The 25093-nt window shown below is 58.9% G+C and overlaps 1 protein-coding gene across 2 annotated transcripts; it reads left to right on the top strand.

Moving 5' to 3' along the window:
• LOC119111782 (pre-mRNA processing factor 8) lies at window positions 1-23607 on the top strand. Of its 2 annotated transcripts, none has more exons than XM_037235606.1 (33): window positions 1-124; window positions 2764-2998; window positions 3535-3704; window positions 4136-4300; window positions 4424-4639; window positions 5350-5562; window positions 5906-6031; window positions 6515-6620; window positions 7012-7202; window positions 7634-7829; window positions 8515-8656; window positions 9368-9594; window positions 10056-10199; window positions 10462-10644; window positions 10957-11163; window positions 11492-11782; window positions 12444-12639; window positions 13131-13318; window positions 14037-14311; window positions 14547-14808; window positions 15072-15248; window positions 15567-16010; window positions 16185-16394; window positions 16685-17008; window positions 17531-17916; window positions 18261-18455; window positions 18679-18830; window positions 19245-19378; window positions 19709-19942; window positions 20192-20752; window positions 21743-21922; window positions 22482-22740; window positions 23104-23607. In XM_037235606.1, exons 2-33 carry the CDS (start codon window positions 2813-2815, stop codon window positions 23256-23258), a joined length of 7095 nt encoding a protein of 2364 aa, XP_037091501.1. In that variant the 5' UTR covers window positions 1-124; window positions 2764-2812; the 3' UTR covers window positions 23259-23607. The 2 variants fall into 2 exon arrangements, with proteins under 2 accessions (XP_037091501.1, XP_037091500.1); XM_037235605.1 differs by having other exon boundaries at window positions 2761-2998.
• The last annotated feature ends 1486 nt before the right edge of the window (window positions 23608-25093 follow it).

The following is a 25093-nucleotide window of genomic DNA, read 5'->3' as shown; positions in this document are numbered from 1 at the left end:
GGCCGGTTGGTTTCGTGGGGGAGCGCGTCGATTTATTTGCTGTAGCGTGCGTCCCGCTGTGATCTCTCTCAGTTCTTGGCGAAGACTATGGTGTAAATTACATTTGTGCCTGTTGAAACGTGAGGTGAGCATGCACGCATGTGTTATCAGATACGCTGATAAGTTAAAGCTTGGACTGCTTTGGAAATGTGACGAATGGCGGCCCAAATTAAATAGCCTTGGTCTGCCGGGAAGTAATTCACAACGTGTCAAGTTTGGATCACCCTAGCTCCTTTTGGATAATGTTGCTCTCACAGTACTCACTGTTCGTCAGTGGCTGGGATGGCCTGCAGGTGACAGGTCAAGGTCAGCCATCATGGAGTCGAAGGGTGGGAAGACTGCTCAGCAGTACAAAATATCTCCGGGGATTTCAGGATGAGATTTTGTCGCAGTTTATACAATGGGCACCCTTAGTGAGAAAGTGAATTCAATGCATTGTATATTGAAAGAAAGTTGCATAAAATCTTCGTACGGTCAAAGTTTTGTATTTTCATTGATTTAACACAAAAAAATGCCTGGTCATGTGTCGTGCTTTGCCCTGCAATTTGGAACAGTGCATGCCTTTAACTCTGCATCATAATGAATTCACACTAGAGACTGCTTTTCTCTTCTGACAATTAAACAAACAATTAAACAACAAAATCTTCTGCACAGATATCCACTAGATTGCATAATATATTTTTTTCTCTGCTGGCAGTCACAGTAAGCATATTGTTAACATTCTGTCAATGTACCATTATATACATTGTGGTTATTGCCAGTAACATATTTATGGCAGCATGCATATATAGACCATAATCCAAGCATGACAGCAGGGTGATATGACATTGTGGCATGAAGTAGTGTATTCCGTCAAGGGGGGTTATTGGATGGTAGTGTTGAATCAACATCATAGTGGTGATTGGTGATTTGCAAAACACATTCCAGACTGGCAGGTTCAGGTGCTTGCAAGCCACCTATTCTGCAGTGAGTGTGTGTCATGTGGGTGCACAATTACCAGAGATGAATGTATGATTGCAACAATTGCATCTGTATTCTTAGGGCTTTGTCTTAGGGCCAGGGACATGAACAATCATCCTGACATTTTCAGCCAGCTCTAGCTTATCAAACCACTAGGCCTCAAACAGCATGGTTGTGTTATCACAGTAGAGTTTTGTCTAATCCTTGTTTTCAAATGTAGCTCATTGTGGTGGTTCACTAGCTGCAGCCAGAGCATCAGAGAAGTACTCTAGTGCTATGTTTCCTTAAAAAACTGATGATAATTATAGTGTGATAATAATAATGTGCTGCTTTTTGGCAAATCATGATGTATCTATCTTCCAAGGGCAAAAGGACAAACTCTATCAAGTGAATTGTTTGTGAAAAATGTTTAAGTATTTTGGGAAATTAGACATGCTTTTCTTAGAAAAATGTTGCAATGTATTTTGAGTACAAGTTTATCCAAAGTCCTTATTTTACATGATAAAATACAGCTCTTTGAGCTGCATCAAGAGCTCAAGAGCATCAAAAGCTGCATAAATACCTCCATTTCCAAAAATGTTGCTAAGGCCTTTCTTACTTTTGGGGGGAGGGGCAATTATTTAGTTTTTCAGCAAATCATAATGTATGTAGCTTTTCAGTTTCAAAAAATCTTGAAATGTCCAAAATAGAGCATTTCTTTTGTGTTCTACCTGCATCTGTAATGTCAAGGACTAATGCACTGCTATAAGAACAGTACTGCCATGCACTCCATGCCTCCTGTGAGAGACTTTTTAAGGCCATATCTTTACAGAATGACTTAAGTGTGAAAAGATTCCCCCAGGCAAAATTGGGGATGTTGTTTAAGTTGGCAATTTGCTGCAGCTTTCTACATTGTTAGCTTAAAGATGATTTTTTGCTGGGTCTACCCCCTTGAACTTTGTATGCTCCCTTAGTAGTACAGACTGGCAAACTGATGATGCCATGGTCATATGTGATGCAGTGGGGCATTTTTTTCTATTTACATTGACTGGTCTGAAAATGTGTGAGGTTTTGCAGGTAATTTACCACATCATTTATTGTCGGCCGCACATCCATGGCTGTCACATAGCATAGCTCATCCACCCAGATCCACTCAACAACATAATTGATCCTAACAGATCATTGTGATGTGTGCCTTGTTTTGCCACTTGTGTATCATTATTTGTGCTGTGTGTTCATGGTCTACCTTGTTCAGAAATTCTTGCAGGATTTGTGTCAAACTCACATTTGCTGGCAATTTTGTCATTGTCCTTTTTGTCCACTTAATGCTGCACATGGAGTAAAAGGGGATATGCCTCACCATAACCAAACAATTTCAATGTGTCAATGCATGTTTTTTATCCGCCGCGTGTCAGCGCCGGCGGCGGCCAAGCCAGCCTCATGACCCGGCCGGCCGGCAACCAGTAGCCGCGCGGCCGCCCGTTTGATAATAAGGCAGTGCATGGGGTGCATGTGTAATTCAGGCATCTTTGATAACTGTAAGTGCTGTTACCATCAGGGATGTGGTCGCCATTGGCCGAGCAGTGCGCTGCTCCTTCCCCACACATCAGCATCCATGCCTTCATTCTTATGGTATCTGCCAAGGTTTGTTTGCCATTGGTGTAGATGTGTTGTTCTGTGTCAAGAAATATGAATAGGCTGCCCAGCTTCCCCTAGTGTACTTACGGGCGGTGAGTGTGCCGAGTTGCCGCTGACGCTGGCTCTGCTGTGCGCTTGCTCCAGCAGGTGTTTGGCAGCGCCGCAGTGGTCGCAGCGACCCGCCCGCTGAGCGGCGATGGCGCTGCCACCCTACCTGATTCCGGGCAATCCGTGGGCGGCCGTGCTAGCGCAGCAGCAGGCCCAGCTGGCCCAGCACCAGCACCATGCAGCCCAGCAGCAGGTGCAGCTGGCCCAGCAGCAGGCGCAGGCCCAGCGCCAGGCGCAGCTGGACAAGATCACTGAGGAGAAACTGCAGGAGAAGGTATGGCTGGCCACCATGCCCGTCCTGCAGCCGAGTGTGCGGCCGCGGACTCCCTGCGTTGCGACATAAGTCGGTTGTATTTCCCCTGTCGTGGGTCGGTGGGACGCGGCTGATCTGCCCTGTGCAGTACTGATGGTCATGCTTATGCTGACTGCTGCCTGGCGCAAATGACAGGAAACAATTATTTGGGATTTGTACATTAACTCCCACATGCTCACTCTCAATGCAGATTAGACGAGCCATATCGAGCGGTAGGTAGATCGCTCGATTCAATTAGCTGTCCAGCATGATCTGGAGAAGGGCAAATGGCGAAGCATTCACCATGGTCATGGACTGTGGGTTAAACCTTTATTAGGGTTAACTATGTATGACAATTATTTTGTGATAATTATCAAAGTTTGCCCTGCTAGCTATAAGACATGTCGTCAGGCTTGCCATGTGGTCTTGGCATTCGAGATCTGTCATTTTGTTTTGGTTTGAACCCCTCTCGAAATGAGCGTAAGTTGAGTGCTGAATCAAAACTGCACGACGTACAGGCCCGTAAGTGGCAGCAGCTGCAGAGCAAACGGTATGCCGAGAAGCGCAAGTTCGGATTCGTGGACGCGCAGAAGGAGGAGATGCCACCTGAGCACCTGCGCAAGATCATCCGCGACCACGGCGACATGAGCAGCCGGAAGTACCGGCACGACAAGCGCGTCTACCTCGGGTCAGTCGGCGCCGAGCGTGCGGCCCGGCCGCCGACGGCGCACGCCGCTGGGCTGAAGCCAAACCGGACTCGATGGGGCATGCCTGGAGATTGGTGATGGTGTAGAAGTACCCTGTAAGTTACTGGTGTCTGAGGGTTTGCAGATTTTTGCCGAAGGTGGTGCATCTATAGGCCCGGACAACCGAAGATAGCATTTTTATTTGGTTTCCCTTCGCTGGATACCCTGATGTTGCTGTACCGTTAATGTGACTCAGTGGCTTGTCTTCGATACTTTCTTCCAAAAAGCTCATAATCTGTCATTATCGTTTTTAGGTGAACAAGTTAGCAATATATTATGACATAAAAGGCATTATTGAGAACCGTTTGCCGGCTCCTTACCACCCAGCTTTTTCACTGTGGCGTGACGATCACGCCCGTCGCGTGGCTTGCAGGGCGCTGAAGTACATGCCGCACGCGATCCTGAAGCTGCTGGAGAACATGCCGATGCCGTGGGAGCAGATCCGCGACTGCCGGGTGCTGTACCACATCACCGGGGCGATCACGTTCGTGGACGAGATTCCCTGGGTGATCGAGCCTGCCTACATCGCTCAGTGGGGGTGAGTGATGCCGCGCGGGCCGCCGCCGCCGCGCGACGGGGGGCCGGCACGTGGCGTATGTTGTGACGCGTCCCGACCGTGCGGTGCCTGCCCTAACGCTGGCCTCTGTGTGCGGCTCGGCAGCACCATGTGGATCATGATGCGACGGGAGAAGCGCGACCGGCGCCACTTCAAGCGCATGCGCTTCCCGCCGTTCGACGACGAGGAGCCGCCGCTGGACTACGCCGAGAACGTGCTGGACGTCGAGCCGCTGGAGGCCATCCAGATCGAGCTGAGCAAGGACGAGGACGGCGCGGTCGCCGACTGGTTCTACGACGGCAAGCCGCTGGTGGACACCAAGTGAGTATGTTGGCCGGCCTGGTCCACCGCGCTAACATCCCAGCCTCCCAACGTCGACCTCTCAACGTGTCCACAGATCGTTCCCGCCCCTGACCTGCTTGTCTCCACGTACCTGCTCCGTCCCTGACCCCGCCTGTCTCCGACATACACGTGAACGGCTCCACGTACTGGCCCCGTCCCTGACTCCGCTCGTCTCCGGCAGACATGTGAGCGGCTCCACGTACCAGCCCCATCCCTGACCCAGCCTATCTCTGGAAAACACGTGAATGGCTCCACGTACCAGCCCCATTCCCGACCCTGCCTGCCTATTTCCGGCAGACACGTGAATGTTTCCACATACTGGTCCCGTCCCTGACCCCGCCTGTCTCCGGAAAACACGTGAATGGCTATATGTACTGGTCCCGTCCCTGACCCCGCCTGTCTCCGGAAAACACATGAATGGCTCCACGTACTGGTCCCGTCCCTGACCCCGCCTGTCTCCGGAAAACACGTGAATGGCTCCATGTACTGGTTCCGTCCCTGACCCCGCCCATCTCTGGTAAACACGTGAACGGCTCCACGTACTGGTCCCGTCCCTGACCCCGCCTGTCTCCGGAAAACACGTGAATGGCTCCACGTACCAACCCCGCCCCTGACCCTGCCTATCTCTGGTAAACACGTGAATGACTCCACATACTGGTCCCGTCCCTGACCCCGCCTATCTCCGGCAGACACGTGAACGGCTCCACGTACCGGCGCTGGCAGCTGACCCTGCCCCAGATGGCCACCCTGTACAGGATGGCCAACCAGCTGCTCACGGACCTGGTGGACGATAACTACTTCTACCTGTTCGACTTGAAGTCATTCTTCACGGCCAAGGCCCTGAACATGGCCATCCCCGGCGGTCCCAAATTTGAGCCGCTCATCAAGGACACCCATCTCGGGTAAAGCTTCCCGTAGTTCATGGAATGTGGGGGTTTACGATCAACCGTCAACCAGCTGTCTGATGTTGTCACGATCTACCTTGTACGAGTCGTGTTGTCTGTTGGATGTCGGGATTTTCATGGGGTTTATATGTAGCTAAGCACCTCAACTTGGACAGCGAGGGGTGATATTTCTATGGCCGCCTTGCCTGTTCCTGGACGTTCAACGCAAAATTTCGTGTGAATGAAGTGAAAGGGTGTCTTACCACGAGCGTGATTGAGAGTCCCATGCTCTAGAGGCAAGTGTAGGATCCGGGGTACGATTTTGCTGCATTTGGTATAACGTCCGCTTCTGCCTGTTCAGCGACGAGGACTGGAACGAGTTCAACGACATCAACAAGATCATCATCCGTCAGCCAATCCGCACCGAGTATCGCATCGCCTTCCCGTACCTGTACAACAACATGCCGCAGTTCGTCCACCTCTCGTGGTGAGAGTGCGGCCGCTCGCCGTTACCCCGAGCTCACGACAGCATACCTTCTTCAGACATCTTTGGAGGTCGTTAGCTGCAGTAAATGGCCTTAGGATGAGACTATATATATATATATATATATATATATATATATATATATATATATATATATATATATATATATGATATGGGTCGCCCTCATCGCACAAGTATCAACCTCTATTGGTCAGTTCTAGCGTCCAATCTTGTTTGTCGCTGCTCCAGACGTCCAGTAATGCTGACCCTGGCAGGTAATGTCAGGGTCAGTGTGAAAATGTGTATTACATTATTGGTTTGATTTCACTATACATAAGAACTGAAATAATTGTGCCCGTTGAAACAGAATGGGTGTATGGTAATACTAAACTGATGTATGTGACTCATTTGTGCCGCACGGTATCGGTGCCTTAATATCACTGGAGTGTTTGTGGGTTGTGTGATTGGCTGTGACACGTACTTCAGGTACCACACCCCGAACGTGGTGTTCATCAAGACGGAGGACCCCGACCTGCCGGCGTTCTACTTCGACCCGCTGGTGAACCCCATCTCGCACCGGCACGCCGTGAAGGTAGGGATGGGACTGTCTGGCGGGCGGTCGCCGTCTGCCCGCCGCCCGCCGCCCGCCGCCGTCCGGAGCTCCGGGGACGGCTGCGCGGCGTCTCCGGCTACAGCACAAACGTGACTGCGTATTGGCCCCCGGCGGGAGCCCAGCCGCGGGATGCTACCCTCACGAACAGCTGACCGTCCTGGTCGCGGGCCCCCTCCCCGCTGGGTCGACTGCCTGTGCACCCCGCGCAGCCGTGTCCGTGATCTGATCTTGATGAACACCCTCTGATGCTGCCGCTGCTCCCAGTTGGCTGCCTGTAGCCAGCTCGTCCCGTTCACTGTGTGGTGTCTGTCGGTGACCGGCTCGTCCCAGTCACGGGTGTCCGTTGGTGACCGGCACCGGCGTTTTCCAGCACGACGAGGAGCTGCCGGACGACGACGAGGAGTTCGAGCTGCCCGACTACGTGCAGCCGTTCCTGCAGGACTCGCCGCTGTACTCGGACAACACGGCGCACGGCATCGCGCTGCTGTGGGCGCCGCGGCCGTTCTGCCTGCGCTCGGGCCGCACGCGGCGAGCCCTCGATGTGCCCATCGTCAAGTCGTGGTGCGTGCTGCGCCGGCGGCCACCCGGCCCGTCCTCGCCGCCCCTCACCCTGCTGGCGGAACCCAGTCTGTGCGCGCGCCGATGTTTTAACCAGCGATGCCGGAGACTGGCATTGTCCTGTTGTCCGGTGTGAACGTGTAAGCGTGGGTCAAACAGAGCTGCACGCATTGTGGCATTTAACGAACAGATTGATTGTGTTGACTGTTGGATCCTTGAGACTGCACACTTCCTGCTGAGCTGGCTGATTGTGTTGGCTGTTGGATCCTTGAGACTGCACACTTCCTTCCTGAGCTGACTGATTGTGTTGGCTGTTGGATCCTTGAGACTGCACACTTCCCGCTGAGCTGACTGATTGTGTTGGCTGTTGGATCCTTGAGACTGCGCGCTTCCCGTTGACCGTGATGGGTTGTTGACCGCGTCACTGGCTGCAGGTACCGTGAGCATTGTCCGGCCGGACAGCCCGTCAAGGTGCGCGTCAGCTATCAGAAGCTGCTCAAGTACTACGTGCTGAACGCGCTCAAGCACAAGCCGCCCAAGCCGCAGAAGAAGCGGTACCTGTTCCGCAGCTTCAAGGCGACCAAGTTCTTCCAGCTGACCTCGCTGGACTGGGTGGAGGCGGGCCTGCAGGTGAGACCGGACCCCGGCTGGCGCCAACATCGGCCGGCTCAGCACCGGCTGGCGGCATGGCCAGTGGTGCCCTGACAGAGTGAGGTGCTGGGTGGTGGAAGGCTGTGGGCTCATGATGGAATGCCCTGGGCTCAGGTTTCGCCGTAGAAAATGTCGCCGACGCTGATCTTCAGCTCCACCAGGGTGGCAACGCTGGCTACCGTATGTCGTTTCGTCGATATATATATATATATATATATATATATATATATATATACGTCGATATCGATATCGCCGATATATGTTTGTATATATGTATACATTGATATCGTCAATATATATATATATATATATATATATATATATATATACATATAAGAAAACAAGATTGCTTCCAATATCTCTGGGTGTGGCCTCACATGGCTTCTTGGTGGGGAATGGTGCGCGCGCACGTCATTGTTGTATGGGTCGCGTCGACTTGGTATCAGGTGTTGCTGCGAACTGTGGCTGGCTGGCTCCCGGCCGCCTCTGTACGGGTCGTCCCCATACGGGTCGCCTCTGTGCGGGCCGCCTCTACGGGCCGCCTCTGCGTGGGCCGCCTCCGCACGGGCCGCCGGGCTGACCTGACTTGCCGTCGGCCTGGACAGAGGGGATCCGAGGCCTGATGTCCATCTCCCCCCCCCCCCCCGCCCCCCGTCGCCTGCAGGTGTGCAGACAGGGCTACAACATGCTCAACCTCCTGATCCACCGCAAGAACCTCAACTACCTTCACCTGGACTACAACTTCAACCTGAAGCCCGTCAAGACGCTCACCACCAAGGAGCGAAAGAAGAGCAGGTTCGGAAACGGTGAGTTGGCTGACTGGCTTTGTATATTTAACGGTCGTCGGTCGGTTGAGCCGCCTCTCGCACCTCTTGCGATGCTCCTGTGGGATGTTCTCAGAAGACTTTAACCCAGACTGAGCTTGCTTTGCGAGATGAAGCGAAAACTTTCCCAAGTCATGGCCGGCGTTTCTGCACCGGTTCAGCGCCCTGATGGCGGCTGCCAGTCATTGACCAACAACACACGCGCGTAGTCTCCGAGACGCATGCCGGAGCAGCCACCTCATCAGTCTGGCATGGTGTATCTGCCCCCGGAGATGGAGCGCCTGGCACTGGCCCTGACCTGGCCTGGCTGGCGCCAGGGTGTTACGTTGACCTAACCTGAGCGTTGTTGGGGCGCTGCCGTGACCTGACCCCGGGCGGTGCCAAGGATGTGGCCGCGATCTGACCTGAGCTGTGCCGGGATGTGGCCGTGATCTGACCTGAGCGGTGCCGGGATGTAACCGTGATCTGACCTGAGCGGTGTCGGGATGTGGTCGTGACCTGACCTGAGCAGTACCGGGATGTGGCCCTGATCTGACCTGAGCGGCGCCAGGATTTGGCCGTGACTTGACCTGAGCTGTGCCGGGATGCGGCCGTGACCTGACCTGAGTGGTGCCGGGATGTGGCTGCGACCTGACCTGAGCGGTGCAGAGGTGTGTCCGTGACCTGACCTGAGCGGTGCCCGTGCTTCGACAGCGTTCCATCTGTGTCGCGAGATCCTGCGGCTGACCAAGCTGATCGTGGACGCGCACGTCCAGTACCGGCTCAACAACGTGGACGCCTTCCAGCTGGCTGACGGCCTGCAGTACATCTTCGCCCACGTCGGCCAGCTCACTGGCATGTACCGCTACAAGTACAAGCTGATGAAGCAGATCCGCATGTGCAAGGACCTCAAGCACCTCATCTACTACCGGTTCAACACGGTAGGTCGGAGAAAGCGCCGCCGGAGAGAGCACTGTCGTCGTGGAAGGGCCTGTCCGAGCACGGCGCGCCGAAACACTGAACGCGCCGCCTGTTACGGTGTGTGTTGGTAGGGCTGCCAAGGTGTCTGCGGTGCTTCGCAGGGACGTATTAGTGAGCCCCCTGTCTCTGCATGTGTCGCTGTGTGTCAGCAGTTCGTGACGGTTGCCTTCTGTGTCGTGCAGGGGCCTGTCAGCGGGGTTCCCGTGTCTCTGCGTGTGTCATTGTGTGTCAACAGTTCGTGACGGCCGCTTTCTGTGTCCTGCAGGGGTCTGTCAGTGAGGGTCTCGTGTCTGCGTGTGTCACTGTGTGTCAGCAGTTCGTGACGGCCGTCTTCTTTGTCCTATCAGCGAGGGTCCCGTGTCTCTGCGTGTGTCACTGTGTGTCGGCAGCCGGTGTCAGTGACCCGCCGTGTGTTCTGCAGGGGCCGGTCGGCAAGGGTCCCGGCTGCGGCGTGTGGGCGCCCGGCTGGCGCGTCTGGCTGTTCTTCCTGCGCGGCATCACGCCGCTGCTGGAGCGCTGGCTCGGCAACCTGCTGAGCCGACAGTTCGAGGGCCGCCACTCCAAGGTGAGCCGACGCGGTTAGCCGCGCCGCCGGCGACAGATGCTGGCGGGTCTCATGACCGCGTACCCGGCTGTGGCGTGGCCGTCAGGGCGTCAGGGTTGTCGGCGCGTCTGTGTGAACGGAGTCCGGTTGTCTGCCGGCGGGCCTCGGCTGTGCTCGCACGCTGTGCTGGCTGGGCGTGACAGCACGCGCCGGCGGTGGCGATGGCCTGTCCGTGCGGTGCTCGGCGCTCGGCTGACCCCGGCCCCGTCCGCTCCTCCCGCAGGGCGTGGCCAAGACGGTCACCAAGCAGCGCGTCGAGTCGCACTTTGATCTGGAGCTGCGCGCCTCGGTCATGCACGACATCCTGGACATGATGCCCGAAGGTATCAAGCAGAACAAGGCCAGGACGATCCTGCAGCACCTGAGCGAGGCCTGGCGCTGCTGGAAGGCCAACATTCCGTGGAAGGTGAGCCGGCGGGTGGATGGACGGTGTTGACTCGCTGGTGTGCCAGCTGTGTCGCGACGCTGTCTGGCGCCCGGCTCGAGCCGCGCTCTCTGGCGACGCCGCGGTCGTCCTGCCCTGCCTGTTCGGAGTCAGCTTCCCGTCTTTATAACGCACGATGCGTTTGGGGTGTTGCCTACCCGCGCAGTCCCTCTGTACAGCTGCGTGGGCCTGTGCTGGCTGCTCCGTGTGCGCTGACACCGGCGGGCTGACGCGTTAGCTGGCCGGCTGCGCGGACGCCGAGTCGCCGCTCACCACCGCCCGGCCGGCCGACAGGTGCCCGGCCTGCCGACGCCCGTCGAGAACATGATCCTGCGCTACGTCAAAATGAAGGCTGACTGGTGGACCAACACGGCCCACTACAACCGCGAGCGCATCCGGCGCGGCGCCACCGTCGACAAGACCGTCTGCAAGAAGAACCTGGGTCGGCTGACGCGGCTCTACCTGAAGGCCGAGCAGGAGCGGCAGCACAACTACCTGAAGGTGGGGCGCCAGCGCCTGCTGCTGGTGCGAGCGCACTGCGCTGCGCTGGTGACCGGGAGTTGGGGTATGACGCTCTCCGAAACATGATGCCTTGCGACCGTGGTAGCGACTAGTGACTAAGTGACTACACGACTAGGGACTAAGCTCGCTCTCAGGACCTCGCCTCTTCGGCTACCGCTCTCGTCTCGCTGCGGCTCTGATCCATGAATGCTGGTCAGTTGAGCTGCCTTTGACAGGGAGCGCGGCGCGGCGTGCTGCAAATGCCGTTAGACCGCCCGGGGGCGTCTCGTGCTCCGAGCGGGGTGTTGACGTGGACGCGTGCCGCCAGGACGGGCCGTACATCTCGCCCGAGGAGGCGGTGGCCATCTACACCACCACCGTGCACTGGCTGGAGTCGCGCCGCTTCGCGCCCATACCCTTCCCGCCGCTGTCGTACAAGCACGACACGAAGCTGCTGATCCTGGCGCTGGAGCGGCTGAAGGAGGCGTACAGCGTCAAGTCGCGGCTGAACCAGTCGCAGCGCGAGGAGCTGGGCCTCATCGAGCAGGCCTACGACAACCCGCACGAGGCGCTCTCCAGGATCAAGCGTCACCTGCTGACGCAGCGCGCCTTCAAGGAGGTACGCGGTCGGCAGGCCTCAGCCGCCTGTGTCGCTGGCTCGCGCTCGCTGGGAGAGTGTTCTGGCACGGCAGCGACCCGTAGTGTAGGGCACTGGCGACGTGTCACGTGGGGTGGCCGGATTCGTGCTCCGTACTAAGACATATGACAGGTGCACGCTTCCCAACCACCAGTCCCATCGACTGCGTGTCAAGCGGGCCGTCCATAAATAATGCGTTATGCATGGAGGGGCCGGGGGAGGGTCATGGAGTGCAACGAAAGGGTAACACGGGAGGGAGGGGAGGCTTTGGACAGTGTAAAGTTACACTCACGGTATGGTTGCAAATAATGCTAAAATCCCAAACAAAATATCACATGAAAGGCAAATACCGTTGGCTTCATGTCATCACAAGGAGTGCGTCCGTTATTTGTTTTGTGTCTGGCTCAACTAGGGGCAGAAGGAATGTTCTGTTTTGTTTTTTTGCGGGCGGAGGGGGCTTTCGCATAACAAAGCATAATCAGCAAAGCCTCGGGAGGAAAGGCGAAAATTGGCTGTAACATAGTGTTTGATGATCCCAAAGGACTGTTCGGTTTTGCTCCACTGCACTGTACGCCCTCTGGTTGTGCTCCCGCGCCATCCGCGTCCGGTGGAGGGATGCTGACGCTCGGCGCGTGGGCCGCAGATCGGCATCGAGTTCATGGACCTGTACAGCCACCTGGTGCCGGTGTACCACGACGTGGAGCCGCTGGAGAAGATCACCGACGCCTACCTGGACCAGTACCTGTGGTACGAGGCCGACAAGCGACGCCTCTTCCCGCCCTGGATCAAGCCGGCCGACACGGAGCCGCCGCCGCTGCTCGTCTACAAGTGGTGCCAGGGTACGAACCCCCTCCCCCTCCCCCTCCCGGGCTACCCAGCGGACTGGCCCGCTCGTGGCGCGGCGCCGGTCCGCCCAATAGCGACGCCGGTCGGTGGGGGATGGGCGTGTGCTCTCGCTATCGGTCAGCTGTGATCGTCACGCAGCACAGTGCTCCGGGTCTTTGTCAGGGGCCAATGCTCTCATCTGAGTGTGTAGCAGCGTCCGTGCGCGGCTGTGTAAGACTGCAGCAGCTGTACTGCCTTGTCCGCGCGCGGCTGTGTAAGACTGCAGCAGCTGTACTGCCTTGTCCGTGCGCGGCTGTGTAAGACTGTGTCCAGCAGTTGTATTGCTTAGTCCATGCGCGGCTGTGTAAGACCGTGTCCAGCCGCCGCACCGCCCCGCGTCCCGGCAGCCTAGTAACGACCACAGCGTGTGTGCCGGGTGGCGTATAGCAGCGCTGATGTTCTCCCCGTCTGGCTGCGCGGAGTGACGTGACATTTTCTGTGGCAGGCGTCAATAACCTGCAGGACGTGTGGGACACGGCCGAGGGCGAGTGCAACGTCATGCTGGAGTCCAAGTTCAACAAGCTGTACGAGAAGATCGACCTGACGCTGCTGAACCGACTGCTGCGGCTCATCGTCGACCACAACATCGCCGACTACATGACGGCCAAGAACAACGTGCTCATCAACTACAAGGTGCCACCGCCGGCAGCCGGCTGGCCGCCTGTTCTGCTCGGCATAAGCAGATTGCTAATTTAAGACGTTTCAGATTGTATAGTATCCGGAAAGGGAGGGCAATGATGACTATCCAGATGTCCTCGTGAACTGCAATCATTGCTGACTAGCGGCAAAGTTGCCGTAGCTAGATGATGGTGGTTTCGGCTCGCCGCACCGCAACACAAGGGAATCAAATCTGCGCGTCAATGTTGGCACACCGCGCTGGGCACCGACCCCTTAGGGCCTATCTGAAGCGTTAGTAAGTACAAATGTTGCGGCTTCAAAACAAAACTACTCACCAAAAAAAAAAAAAAAAAAAACGCGGCGAACTTGCCAGGTCCGTGGTCGCTGCAGTCCATTGCGCTCTTTTTGAACGTATGATCTGTGGGGCTTCGAATAAAATGTTCTGCCGTTTATCAGCTTCGACCGCCTTTTAGGTCACGTTCTGGGCACTTTGGAGCTGGCTATTAGATCTCGTTCGTGACTGGTTGAGTGCTTCATGTCATGAGGTGCGGACCGTTCTGCCGAAGGGATCAACCCGCTGACTGTCTGGCTGTCCCCCCTCCCCCCACCACCCGGCCTTTTCTCCCGGGCGTTATTCGTGACGGTGCCCTGCCGTTGCCGTGCCGTGACGTCTGACCCGTGATGTGCCGTGGTCCTGGTCGCGGGTGGTGACTGGCTGCGCGGCATGTTTCAGGACATGAACCACACCAACTCGTACGGCATCATCCGCGGCCTGCAGTTCGCCTCCTTCATCGTGCAGTACTACGGCCTGGTGCTGGACCTGCTGGTGCTGGGTCTGCAGCGCGCCTCTGAGATGGCCGGCCCGCCCCAGCTGCCCAACGACTTCCTCACCTACCAGGACGTGGTCACCGAGGTGGCGCACCCTATCCGGCTCTACTGCCGATACGTCGACCGCATCCACATCTTCTTCCGCTTCTCCGCGGAGGAGGCGCGCGACCTCATCCAGCGGTGAGTGGGTCGGGCACGCTCGGGGGAGCGTGGACTCGGCTGTTGCCTGGCGACGCTGCGCCACGACTCTCGGCGCTGTGGTGCGCGGCGGAGTGTCGCTCAAAGTCGCTGCAATGTATCAGCGCTATGTCTTCCGGCGCTGTGCTGGGGACGGCTGCCACCTCAGCCAGGCCGGCCGTCAAACTGTTGGGCGGCTATCGGCGCTGCCGAGCGCTTACTCTCCGCGTGCCGGCAGGTACCTGACAGAGCACCCGGACCCCAACAACGAGAACATCGTCGGCTACAACAACAAGAAGTGCTGGCCGCGCGACTCGCGGATGCGGCTGATGAAGCACGACGTCAACCTGGGCCGCGCCGTCTTCTGGGACATCAAGTCGCGCCTGCCGCGTTCCGTCACCACCATCCACTGGGAGGACAGCTTCGTCAGCGTCTACAGCAAGGACAACCCCAACCTGCTCTTCAACATGGCTGGCTTCGAGTGCCGGATCCTGCCCAAGGTGAGGGTGTGGCCGGGAGGCAGGGGGAGAGACAGGTGGATAACTGAGTTGAGCTGCTCCAGCCCATCACCCCTGCACTGTGTGACCAGTTTTTGCGAACATTTACGGCCGTATTGCATGGCTTGTGTCAGTGGGGAGTTCTATAGTTTGATGTGTGCATTGATGCCAATGGATGACGGCGGGGACGACGGCTAGCACTGTCGTAACTGGTGCGGTGGCCGGCGCTGCGCTGCTCGTGTGACCCAGATCGCGCTCCGTCTCAGTGTCGGACCACCAACGAGGAGCTGAAGCATCGCGACGGCGTCTGGAACCTGCAGCACGAGCTCACCAAGGAGCGCACGGCCCAGTGCTTCCTGCGCGTCGACGACGAGTCCATGCAGCGCTTCCACAACCGGGTCCGCCAGATCCTGATGGCGTCCGGCTCGACCACCTTCACCAAGGTGGGTCCCGTCGCGAGGCGGGCTGCCTCTCGGCTTCTTGGACGCTGCACTGTGGTCGGACCGCGAGCTGGGCGACGGTTCGCGGTTGGGGGAGGGTAGGGATGCCGGGCTGTCAGCTGACCCGCGAGCCGGGCGCCGAGTCAGGTCAGTGGTCAGCGGCCGGCCTGCGCGCCCGCCTCGCCGAGCCGGTCCTGGCAGCCGCCCGGCCGCCGTCCGGCCCGCTACAGTGCGCCCCCGTGCTGACGGTCCGGTCGGTGTGATGTGATGGCGGAGCTGGGGGCGCCTGCCGCACTGGTGACCTGATGATGCCGCCGGCAGATCGTCAACAAGTGGAACACGGCGCTGATCGGCCTGATGACCTACTTCCGCGAGGCGGTGGTCAACACGCAGGAGCTGCTCGACCTGCTGGTCAAGTGCGAGAACAAGATCCAGACCCGCATCAAGATCGGCCTCAACTCCAAGATGCCTTCCCGCTTCCCGCCGGTGGTGTTCTACACGCCCAAGGAGCTGGGCGGCCTGGGCATGCTGAGCATGGGCCACGTCCTCATCCCGCAGTCGGACCTGCGGTGGTCCAAGCAGACGGACGTCGGCATCACCCACTTCCGCTCGGGCATGTCGCACGACGAGGACCAGCTGATCCCCAACCTGTACCGCTACGTGCAGCCGTGGGAGTCCGAGTTCATCGACTCGCAGCGCGTCTGGGCCGAGTACGCGCTGAAACGGCAGGAGGCCAACGCCCAGAACCGGCGGCTCACGCTCGAGGTGGGTGGTCTTCCGGCGGAACAGAACAAACCTCGTCGACTAATGCGTCTGTTACTGATGCGTTCTTTACGTGCGGTTGACGCGAGGCCGTGACGCTCAGGGTCGCACACGCTGCCTCGAGGGAGACGGACGGCTGCCGTTGATTGACTGGGTGTGTTTTGTGGCTCTTCCCAGGACCTGGAGGACTCGTGGGACCGGGGCATCCCCCGCATCAACACGTTGTTCCAAAAGGACCGTCACACGCTCGCCTACGACAAGGGCTGGCGCGTCCGCACTGAGTTCAAGATGTACCAGGTGCTCAAGCAGAACCCCTTCTGGTGGACGCACCAGCGCCACGACGGCAAGCTGTGGAACCTCAACAACTACCGCACGGACATGATCCAGGTGTGTGTCCGGCCGGGCGCGCCGGCGGCGCGTGAGCTCCGGACAGCGGAGCGTGGTGTGCTGCCCTGTGTGCGGGGTGACGATCGCAGAGGAGCGCCGGCGGCGCCTGTGGGACGTGGTGGTATGGTTGTGCGGCGGCGGTCGCGCCGCGTCGATGACGGGTGACCGGTGGGCGTGGCAGCTGACGCGGTGCGGCAGCGCGGCCCGTGGACTGAGTGCCCGGCAGCCCGGTGCGAACGGTGTACTGCGGCGGCGTGGCGACTAACCCCGACCCCTCTCTCTGTGCGCAGGCGCTGGGCGGCGTGGAGGGCATCCTGGAGCACACGCTCTTCAAGGGCACCTACTTCCCCACGTGGGAGGGTCTCTTCTGGGAGAAGGCCAGCGGCTTCGAGGAGTCCATGAAGTACAAGAAGCTGACGATGGCGCAGCGCTCCGGTCTCAACCAGATCCCCAACCGGCGCTTCACGCTGTGGTGGTCGCCGACCATCAACCGCGCCAACGTCTACGTCGGCTTCCAGGTGCAGCTCGACCTGACCGGCATATTCATGCACGGCAAGATCCCCACGCTCAAGATCTCGCTCATCCAGATCTTCAGGGCCCATCTGTGGCAGAAGGTACGCTCTCACCCGCGGCCGTGGCCGGGCAGGGCGCGAGGCCGGAATCCTTGGAGCACTAATCGCTATAAAGCGTGCATATGCTGTATGAGTCACCAAGTGCCAGTGGGTTCAATGCGTGTCATCCCGTGAGGTGCGATGCATGACTTCACGGTGACCGAGCCAGCTTTATCCCCAGCCGCGCCATCCCGCCATCGCTGTGGCACGGCTCCGGGTGCAAGTGTTGTGCGTGAGTGGCATGTCTTGCGTGTCGCGTCGGCTTGACGAAAGCGCGCGGGTCGGTGCCCGTGTTCAGGACGTGCGCGTGCCAGCGCTGTTGTGCCCGGGCACCGGACATTAGGTGCACCGAACACCAACGAACGCTGCTGTGCACTCGGTTCAGAACGTGCACGGACTGGTGCTCGTGAATGGCTTCATGCATACATGCATATACATCCATACAGTTTCAGATGTAGTCATCGTTGCCAACGGTGCTGAGCACTGTTCCCGGCCTCCATACCGACGTGGCGTTCTCCGTTCCAGGTGCACGAGTCGGTGGTGATGGACCTGTGCCAGGTGTTCGACCAGGAACTGGACGCGCTGGAGATCGAGACCGTGCAGAAGGAGACGATCCACCCGCGGAAGTCGTACAAGATGAACTCGTCGTGCGCCGACATGCTGCTGTTCGCCGCCTACAAGTGGAACGTGTCGCGGCCGTCGCTGCTGGCCGACAGCAAGGACACCATGGACAACACCACCACGCAGAAGTACTGGATCGACGTGCAGCTCCGCTGGGGCGACTACGACTCGCACGACATCGAGCGCTACGCGCGCGCCAAGTTCCTCGACTACACCACGGACAACATGTCCATCTACCCGTCGCCGACCGGCCTGCTCATCGCCATCGACCTGGCCTACAACCTGCACAGGTCAGTGATGACACGGCCGGGCTGGGCTGAGCCCGAGCCGGCGGCCCGGCTCGTCTCGAACGGGATCCTGTGTGTGAGGGGCGGTTGTGGCACCAGTCCCGCCACACCTGCGTGTGTCACGGTGCGCTGCCCGGTCTGACTGACTGACTGACTGACTGACTGACTGACTGGCCTGGTCCGACTGTCCAGCGACTCCAGGGCGGACCTGAGTGGGGTGCGGATGCCCTTCCAGACGCCACGGCTCCGTCTTCGGCGTGTCGTAGCGGGCCCTCCGGGGGGGCGCATGTGTTGATCGCAGCCGGGCTGACAGCCGGCGGAGAGTAACAGCCGCCTGCCGATTGCAGCGCGTACGGGAACTGGTTCCCGGGCAGCAAGCCGCTGATCCAGCAGGCCATGGCCAAGATCATGAAGGCCAACCCGGCGCTGTACGTGCTGCGCGAACGCATCAGGAAGGGCCTGCAGCTGTACAGCTCGGAGCCGACCGAACCGTACCTCAGCTCACAGAACTATGGCGAGCTCTTCAGCAACCAGATCATCTGGTGAGTCGCGCGGTGCGGCGCCGGCTGCCGGCACCGGCGACGTCCGTGTCGCCGCTGCGCGCCGCCGCGGCGCTGCTGGCTGACACGGCTCGACCCGCGCCTGTCCGGCGCCTCCTCCCGCCTGGACGGCCCGATCGGTGCATGTGTCAGATCTCCGCTGGGTGTCCCGTCGGCTGTCGGGCGGCGTGGTCGGCGGCTGGTGACGCGGCCGGCTGCGTTTCAGGTTCGTGGACGACACAAACGTGTACCGGGTGACGATCCACAAGACGTTCGAGGGCAACCTCACCACCAAGCCCATCAACGGCGCCATCTTCATCTTCAACCCGCGCACCGGCCAGCTCTTCCTGAAGATCATCCACACGTCGGTGTGGGCAGGTGCGACCGGCGCTGGGGGCCCTGCGTCCCGGCTCGCGTGCCAGCGTGAAGTTCCGGGGCTTCTGCGTAACGTGCACCTCTGTGTAACTTTAAACTGCCGTGCATCCGCCATGGAAATGCCGCTGTATTGCGCATTGGCCGCTACTGCTCACCATTATGCCAGGGAGCCAGGACAACTAACTCTTCTTATTCTTCTTCTTCTTAATATTTTTGTTCCAATGCCTGGTTTCTCGTCGATGTTTCGTCCAGTCGGCTATTTTCTGGAGTGTTCATAACTGGTTATGATAACAAGTCCGGGGGCATTCGTTCGTTGTTTGGCTAGCGCCCGCACCTGCCATCAGCCGTGGCCGAACGGGCGGGGGCTCGGCGTGTGTCCGTGGTCGTGCTGAGGTCCGGCGGCGTCCGCTGCTCCAGGTCAGAAGCGTCTGGGCCAGCTGGCCAAGTGGAAGACGGCTGAGGAGGTGGCTGCGCTCATCCGCTCGCTGCCCGTGGAGGAGCAGCCGAAGCAGATCATCGTCACGAGGAAGGGCATGCTGGACCCGCTCGAGGTGGGTTCTGGCGGGGGCGCGGCCGCGCTCGGGCGGTACCTTGTGCCTTGTGCGTCGTGCCATCCCGTCCGTCTCCTCAATATCCCCGCGTTCCTGGCGCGATAGGCGTGACGATGAATGCCGACTGCGGGATAGCATACCTGGGGCTTGCACTGTCTGTTGTATTGTACTGTGGGATGGTGCTGCGTGCGCTGTGTTCCCTGACGCTGGTGATCATGCTGGAGCTGGTGCTGGCAGCACCGCTTTGTGCTGCCAGCATTCCGAGTAGTCAGAGCACCACCAGACGGTGAAACGGGCAGATGTCGTGACCCCGGCTCGTCTGGTCGCCAGGTGCATCTGCTGGACTTCCCAAACATCGTCATCAAGGGCTCGGAGCTGCAGCTGCCGTTCCAGGCCTGTCTCAAGGTGGAGAAGTTCGGCGACCTCATCCTGAAGGCCACCGAGCCGCAGATGGTGCTCTTCAACCTGTACGACGACTGGCTCAAGACCATCAGCTCGTACACGGCCTTCTCTCGGCTCATCCTCATCCTGCGCGCGCTGCACGTCAACAACGATCGCACCAAGGTAACGGGGACTTCGTATGAATATAAATAATGAGTCACACGCGGTCACAGATGTGACCTATGACCACGTGTGACCTAAGAGTTTGTGTGACCTGTGACCGCATGTGACATCTGAGCTTGTGTGACCCGTGACCGCATGCGTCCTCTGAGGTCGTGTGACCTGTGAGCGCGTGTGACCTGCGACCGTGTGTGACCTCTGAGCGTGCCGCGTCCCTGCCTGAGCGTTCCTGACCATCGCGTGCGGCCGCAGGTGATCCTGAAGCCGGACAAGACGACGGTGACGGAGCCGCACCACATCTGGCCCAGCCTCTCCGACGACGAGTGGGTCAAGGTGGAGGTGCAGCTCAAGGACCTGATCCTGGCCGACTACGGCAAGAAGAACAACGTGAACGTGGCGTCGCTGACGCAGTCCGAGATCCGCGACATCATCCTGGGCATGGAGATCAGCGCGCCGTCGCAGCAGCGGCAGCAGATCGCCGAGATCGAGAAGCAGACCAAGGAGCAGAGCCAGCTGACGGCCACTACCACGCGCACCGTCAACAAGCACGGCGACGAGATCATCACCAGCACGACCAGCAACTACGAGTCGCAGACGTTCAACTCCAAGACGGAGTGGCGGGTGCGCGCCATCTCGGCCACGAACCTGCACCTGCGCACCAACCACATCTACGTCAGCTCGGACGACATCAAGGAGGCCGGCTACACCTACATCCTGCCGAAGAACATCCTGAAGAAGTTCATCGTCATCTCGGACCTGCGCGCCCAGATCTCCGGCTACCTGTACGGCGTGTCGCCCAGCGACAATCCCCAGGTAGGGATGGCGACATCGGGCAGTTCGCGAGGCAGTGGCAGGCAGGCAGGCAGACTACGTCGACCAGTGACATTCCCCAAGCACGGATCACCATGTTCAATGACGGCTGCTAGGTAGGAACGTCGCTGTTAATGATAATCGCTGGGTAGGAATGACTGCCCAGCGACACTCCCCAGAAACGTATGGCTTTGCCCAGTAGCACTCACCCAGGCTGGGGGGGGGGGGGGGGGGGAGGGGGGGGGGGAGGGAAGGAGCGTGTCGCCCAGCGGCTTTCCCCAGTATGAATCAAAGCATTGGCCTAGTAGCAATGGCTGTGCTCAGTGATAAGCCCCAGGAAGGAATGTTGTTCCACGACCACGACACCCAGCGGGAGGGGTATCTTTCTGCAAGGTGGCGGCGTCATGGCAGCGACGGTCCTGGTTTAGGAATATCTGTTCAGGGTCAGTCTCCAGGTAGGAATACTGCTTTTCAGGGATCACTCCAGCCCAGCGGCAATATCTAGGCAGGAATGATTCTTTTTGGCGATCATTCCGTGTTGCCCCCCCCCCCCCCCCCCATAGGATTGATTCTGCCCATTCTTGCCTGCACCAATGTCGGAATGGATGTGATGGTGAACGTTCGCAGCGAGTCGGTGAAATGGCAGGCGCGCCTTGGATTTTTGGCCTGATTTAAACCCCTGTTGCTCTGGAAAGTGTGCTTGGCGACATCACACCGCTCTGTACCGCCTGCGCTGCTGTCCGGTACGTGACGTCTGTACCGCCTGCGCTGGTGTCGGGTGCATCACGTCGGTCTGTATCGCCTGCGCTCGTATCCGGTACGTGACGTCTGTCTGTACCCCCTGCGCTCGTGTCCGGTACGTGATGTCACCATTGTCCCTCCCCCCCCCCTCCCCACGTCCAGCGTGGCGTGCTGGAGTGAGCATCACCTGTCACTGATTATCACGATGCGACATGTGACAGCTTCGTGATTCCTGTCTGCGACGCGCCACAGGTGAAGGAGATCCGGTGCATCGTGATGCCGCCGCAGTGGGGCACGCACCAGACGGTGCACCTGCCGACGGCGCTGCCGCAGCACGAGTACCTGCGCGACATGGAGCCGCTGGGCTGGATGCACACCCAGCCCAACGAGCTGCCGCAGCTGAGCCCGCAGGACATCACCACACACGCCAAGGTAGGGCGGGTGGGAGACATCACCACGCACGCCAAGGTAGGGCGGGTGGGACACATCACCACACACGCCAAGGTAGGCCAGCTGGGAGACATCACCACACATGCCAAGGTAGGGCGGGTGGGAGACATCACCACACACGCCAAGGTAGGCCCGCTGGGAGACATCACCACACACGCCAAGGTTGGTCGGCTGGGAGACATCACCGCACGCGCTAACCCAGAGCTATAAAGACTTACTGTTAGTGGCTATTAGTTTGTAGTTTCAAATCTGACCTGACTGACATACTTCTGGCATTTCGGTGGGGACGTATGACAGAGGTATGTGTTGGGGCGGTTTGCGGGGTACTCTGCTTGGCGCACCACACGTAGGTGCCGGATGGGTACCTTTCAGATGCACTACCGAACATCGGTCCGGTTTGGCCGGCGGCGGTTCTGGCGGCAGCACCTCCGCGAGCTGAGTCTTACGAACAGCCGTGAGCCGTGCGAACTCTGTTTGTGCGTGCGTTCGTCCGCAACCGGTGTGCGTGTGCGGCCGCTGAGCTGTGCCGGCCGTGCGGCAGATCATGTCGGAGCACTCGAGCTGGGACGGCGAGAAGACGGTGGTGATCACGTGCAGCTTCACGCCCGGCTCCTGCTCGCTGACGGCCTTCAAGCTGACGCCGAGCGGCTTCGAGTGGGGTCGCCAGAACACGGACCGCGGCAACAACCCCAAGGGCTACCTGCCCTCCCACTACGAGCGCGTCCAGATGCTGCTCTCCGACCGCTTCCTCGGCTTCTTCATGGTGCCGTCGCAGGGGAGCTGGAACTACAACTTCATGGGTGAGTGGGGCGGCGGCGGGACTGGCCCGGCTGACTCACGTCTGCCGCGGGCCCAAGTCCGCAGCTCGCCGGCTCTTCACAGTGTGCGGATCTGTTCGTTCATGGCTCTGGTCGTCACTTTGGTGAAGTGAATGCGGACAGGTTGGGAGTTTGATGCACTGCTTCGCTGTGTTGTTGGGCAGGGAGTAGTGGCTGTTATAGGGGATTAGCGACCGCTGGCCGGGATGGAGCCACTGCCCCGGAGTGGCGTCATGGCAGCTGCTGGTCGTGCACCGGCCCGTCCTGCGCGCCCCAGCGTGCCATGTGTGTCGGTCTGGCGTGTGTAGCCTGCGGCGCTCTGATCCCGACGGCGATGCTTCGCAGGCGTGCGGCACGACCCCAGCATGAAGTACGAGCTGACGCTGGCCAACCCCAAGGAGTTCTACCACGAGGTGCACCGGCCGTCGCACTTCCTCAACTTCGCCTCGCTGGAGGAGGGCGAGACGGCCGGCGCCGACCGCGAGGACGTGTTCGCCTGAGCGCGAGGGCGCGGGTCCCGCCACGCCGTGCTTGGCGCCGAGCGGGCGCGTGCTGGAGATGGCGCCGACCGTGTGACGCACGCTGCCGACCGGCCCAGACTGGTGCCGCGGCCGCCGCAGCAGCCGGTCGGGGACCATGCTCATTGTGTGATGTGTGTGCGGCCGCAGGCGCCGGCGAGAAGCGGCCTCATAGCCAGCGGCCGCGGACTGCGCGACCCGGCGCCGGCCGAGACGGCCCGGCCGCCAATCACCCCGTTCATCGTGCTCTCCGGCCTCTTGTCGCCGGCTGTGTCATGGATCGCTTGTCACCGTGGAGCGATGAGACCTTCAATAAACGCCTCCCTACGGACCAGCCGCGTGTACAGTGCGCATCGTCGGCCGGTGGAAGCCGGGCAGTTTGGAGACGTCTGGGCTGTGGGCGGCCTGGTTCATGCGGCGCCAGCACGCCGTACCGGACCTGCACTGGGAAGGCCGGGCTCCATAAGGACTTCGCTCGCTGATCTTATCGGTGAAGGTCTTTCCGTAGCCAGCTGTCGATTGGGGAGGGGAAGTGCGTTCGCTGTGAACCTGGCGTCTGTTTTCTATATTTCCTGTTGTTACTGTCAACTGACAGCAGGGAAGCCTTCCGCTTTGCGTAATTGTCCGTGAATTTAACAGTGAAAGGTACCTAATCGGGCGTGAATTCAGCCGGCCAAAGTGCCAATACGGTAGCTCGGCACTTCCAGCCGGCGGGCGGCGCCGCACTCAGCGGGCCTTGATCTGCGTCATACGTCAGGCTGCGGGGGTGCGCGAATGTTGTTCGCCCTGGACAGGTCAGGTGCCCCTGACGCCTGACCTGTCCTACATTCGCAGGATAGAGGGAGGCTCTAGCCCGGAGCGGGCAGAAACGTCCGTGAGGCTGCAGGACGGCAGGTGGCCAGCGCTCCGGTCCCGAGCGTTTCGCTCCGCTTCAGCTCCGTCTTGACCCTGGACCAAATGCTGGGGGGAGGGGTGCTCCAGTCCCGGGTATCTCACCCCGCGTCAATCTGGTCCTGAGTGGTCTGATCTGGACCAACTGCCGGGAGCTGCCGGGCTGGGACGGCTGGGGCTACGCGCCGGAGTCGGCGCCGACAGGCCACTTGTAAGTTACTTGGCAAGTTACACCCAGCAAACGTTCTTCCCTAGGGAACGAGAGCTTTTGCAACCGCCTTTAGTTTCGGTGTTCTCCATGGTGTTATATCCTGGGTACGTCTGTTCCTAGTTATTGGTTATATGGTGAAGTGCCCGCCCGCCCAGCTCAGTTTTCTGCAGCACCTGATGCAGCCTTGCGCGAAAACTTCGGCGCTGTGGGAGGGGCACATTGCTGACGTAGGCGGCTTCGCAGCGTGCATAGCTCTGAACAAACTTCAAGTGCGCTATCAGTGATACATTTTAACAAAAGCCATCTTCATATGCCTTGGTCACGTCACGAAACATGACCAGAACACGTATGTGTTCTGTAATGATAGTTTTTCACTTGAGTCACTAGATAATTTTGCGTTCCTTTGTACTCCTAGTCCTAAAACGTCTGCTCATTTTATAGTTTTTTTTTCCTTTCCCGTGATTATCATTTCAACTGAAACCAGGGCAACGCGTTGTAGATAAGGCACGTGTTGCAGACAACCGTTTGACTTTCCCACTCGACATTTTTCTTTGCTGTGACTCAACATGTGACTCAGATCTTATGTCGAAATGTTTAATATGCGCCGTAGAGAAGAATACACTTTCATTGCATTGGTGCTTTGTGAAAGTTACGTTTTAAATAAGACAGAGATGGTATCTGAACCACAGTGACCGCATCCTCGTGCAATGTAAAC

This window comes from Pollicipes pollicipes, unplaced genomic scaffold, assembly GCF_011947565.3.
Source record: "Pollicipes pollicipes isolate AB1234 unplaced genomic scaffold, Ppol_2.1 Scaffold_7261;HRSCAF=8764_pilon_pilon_pilon, whole genome shotgun sequence".
Lineage (NCBI taxonomy): Eukaryota > Metazoa > Arthropoda > Thecostraca > Pollicipedomorpha > Pollicipedidae > Pollicipes > Pollicipes pollicipes.
The sequence above is the reverse complement of the archived record's forward strand: the minus strand, read 5'-3'. Positions and strand labels throughout refer to the sequence as shown.

What these genes read in the sequence shown, in the direction of transcription:
- LOC119111782 (XM_037235606.1), top strand. Translation starts at nt 2,813, where the DNA reads ATGGCGCTGCCACCCTACCTGATTCCGGGCAATCCGTGGGCGGCCGTG. An exon ending in AGTGCCGGATCCTGCCCAAG is followed by an intron (nt 14,809 to 15,071) that starts GTGAGGGTGTGG and finishes GCTCCGTCTCAG; the next exon opens with TGTCGGACCACCAACGAGGA. An exon ending in TCAACAACGATCGCACCAAG is followed by an intron (nt 19,943 to 20,191) that starts GTAACGGGGACT and finishes GTGCGGCCGCAG; the next exon opens with GTGATCCTGAAGCCGGACAA.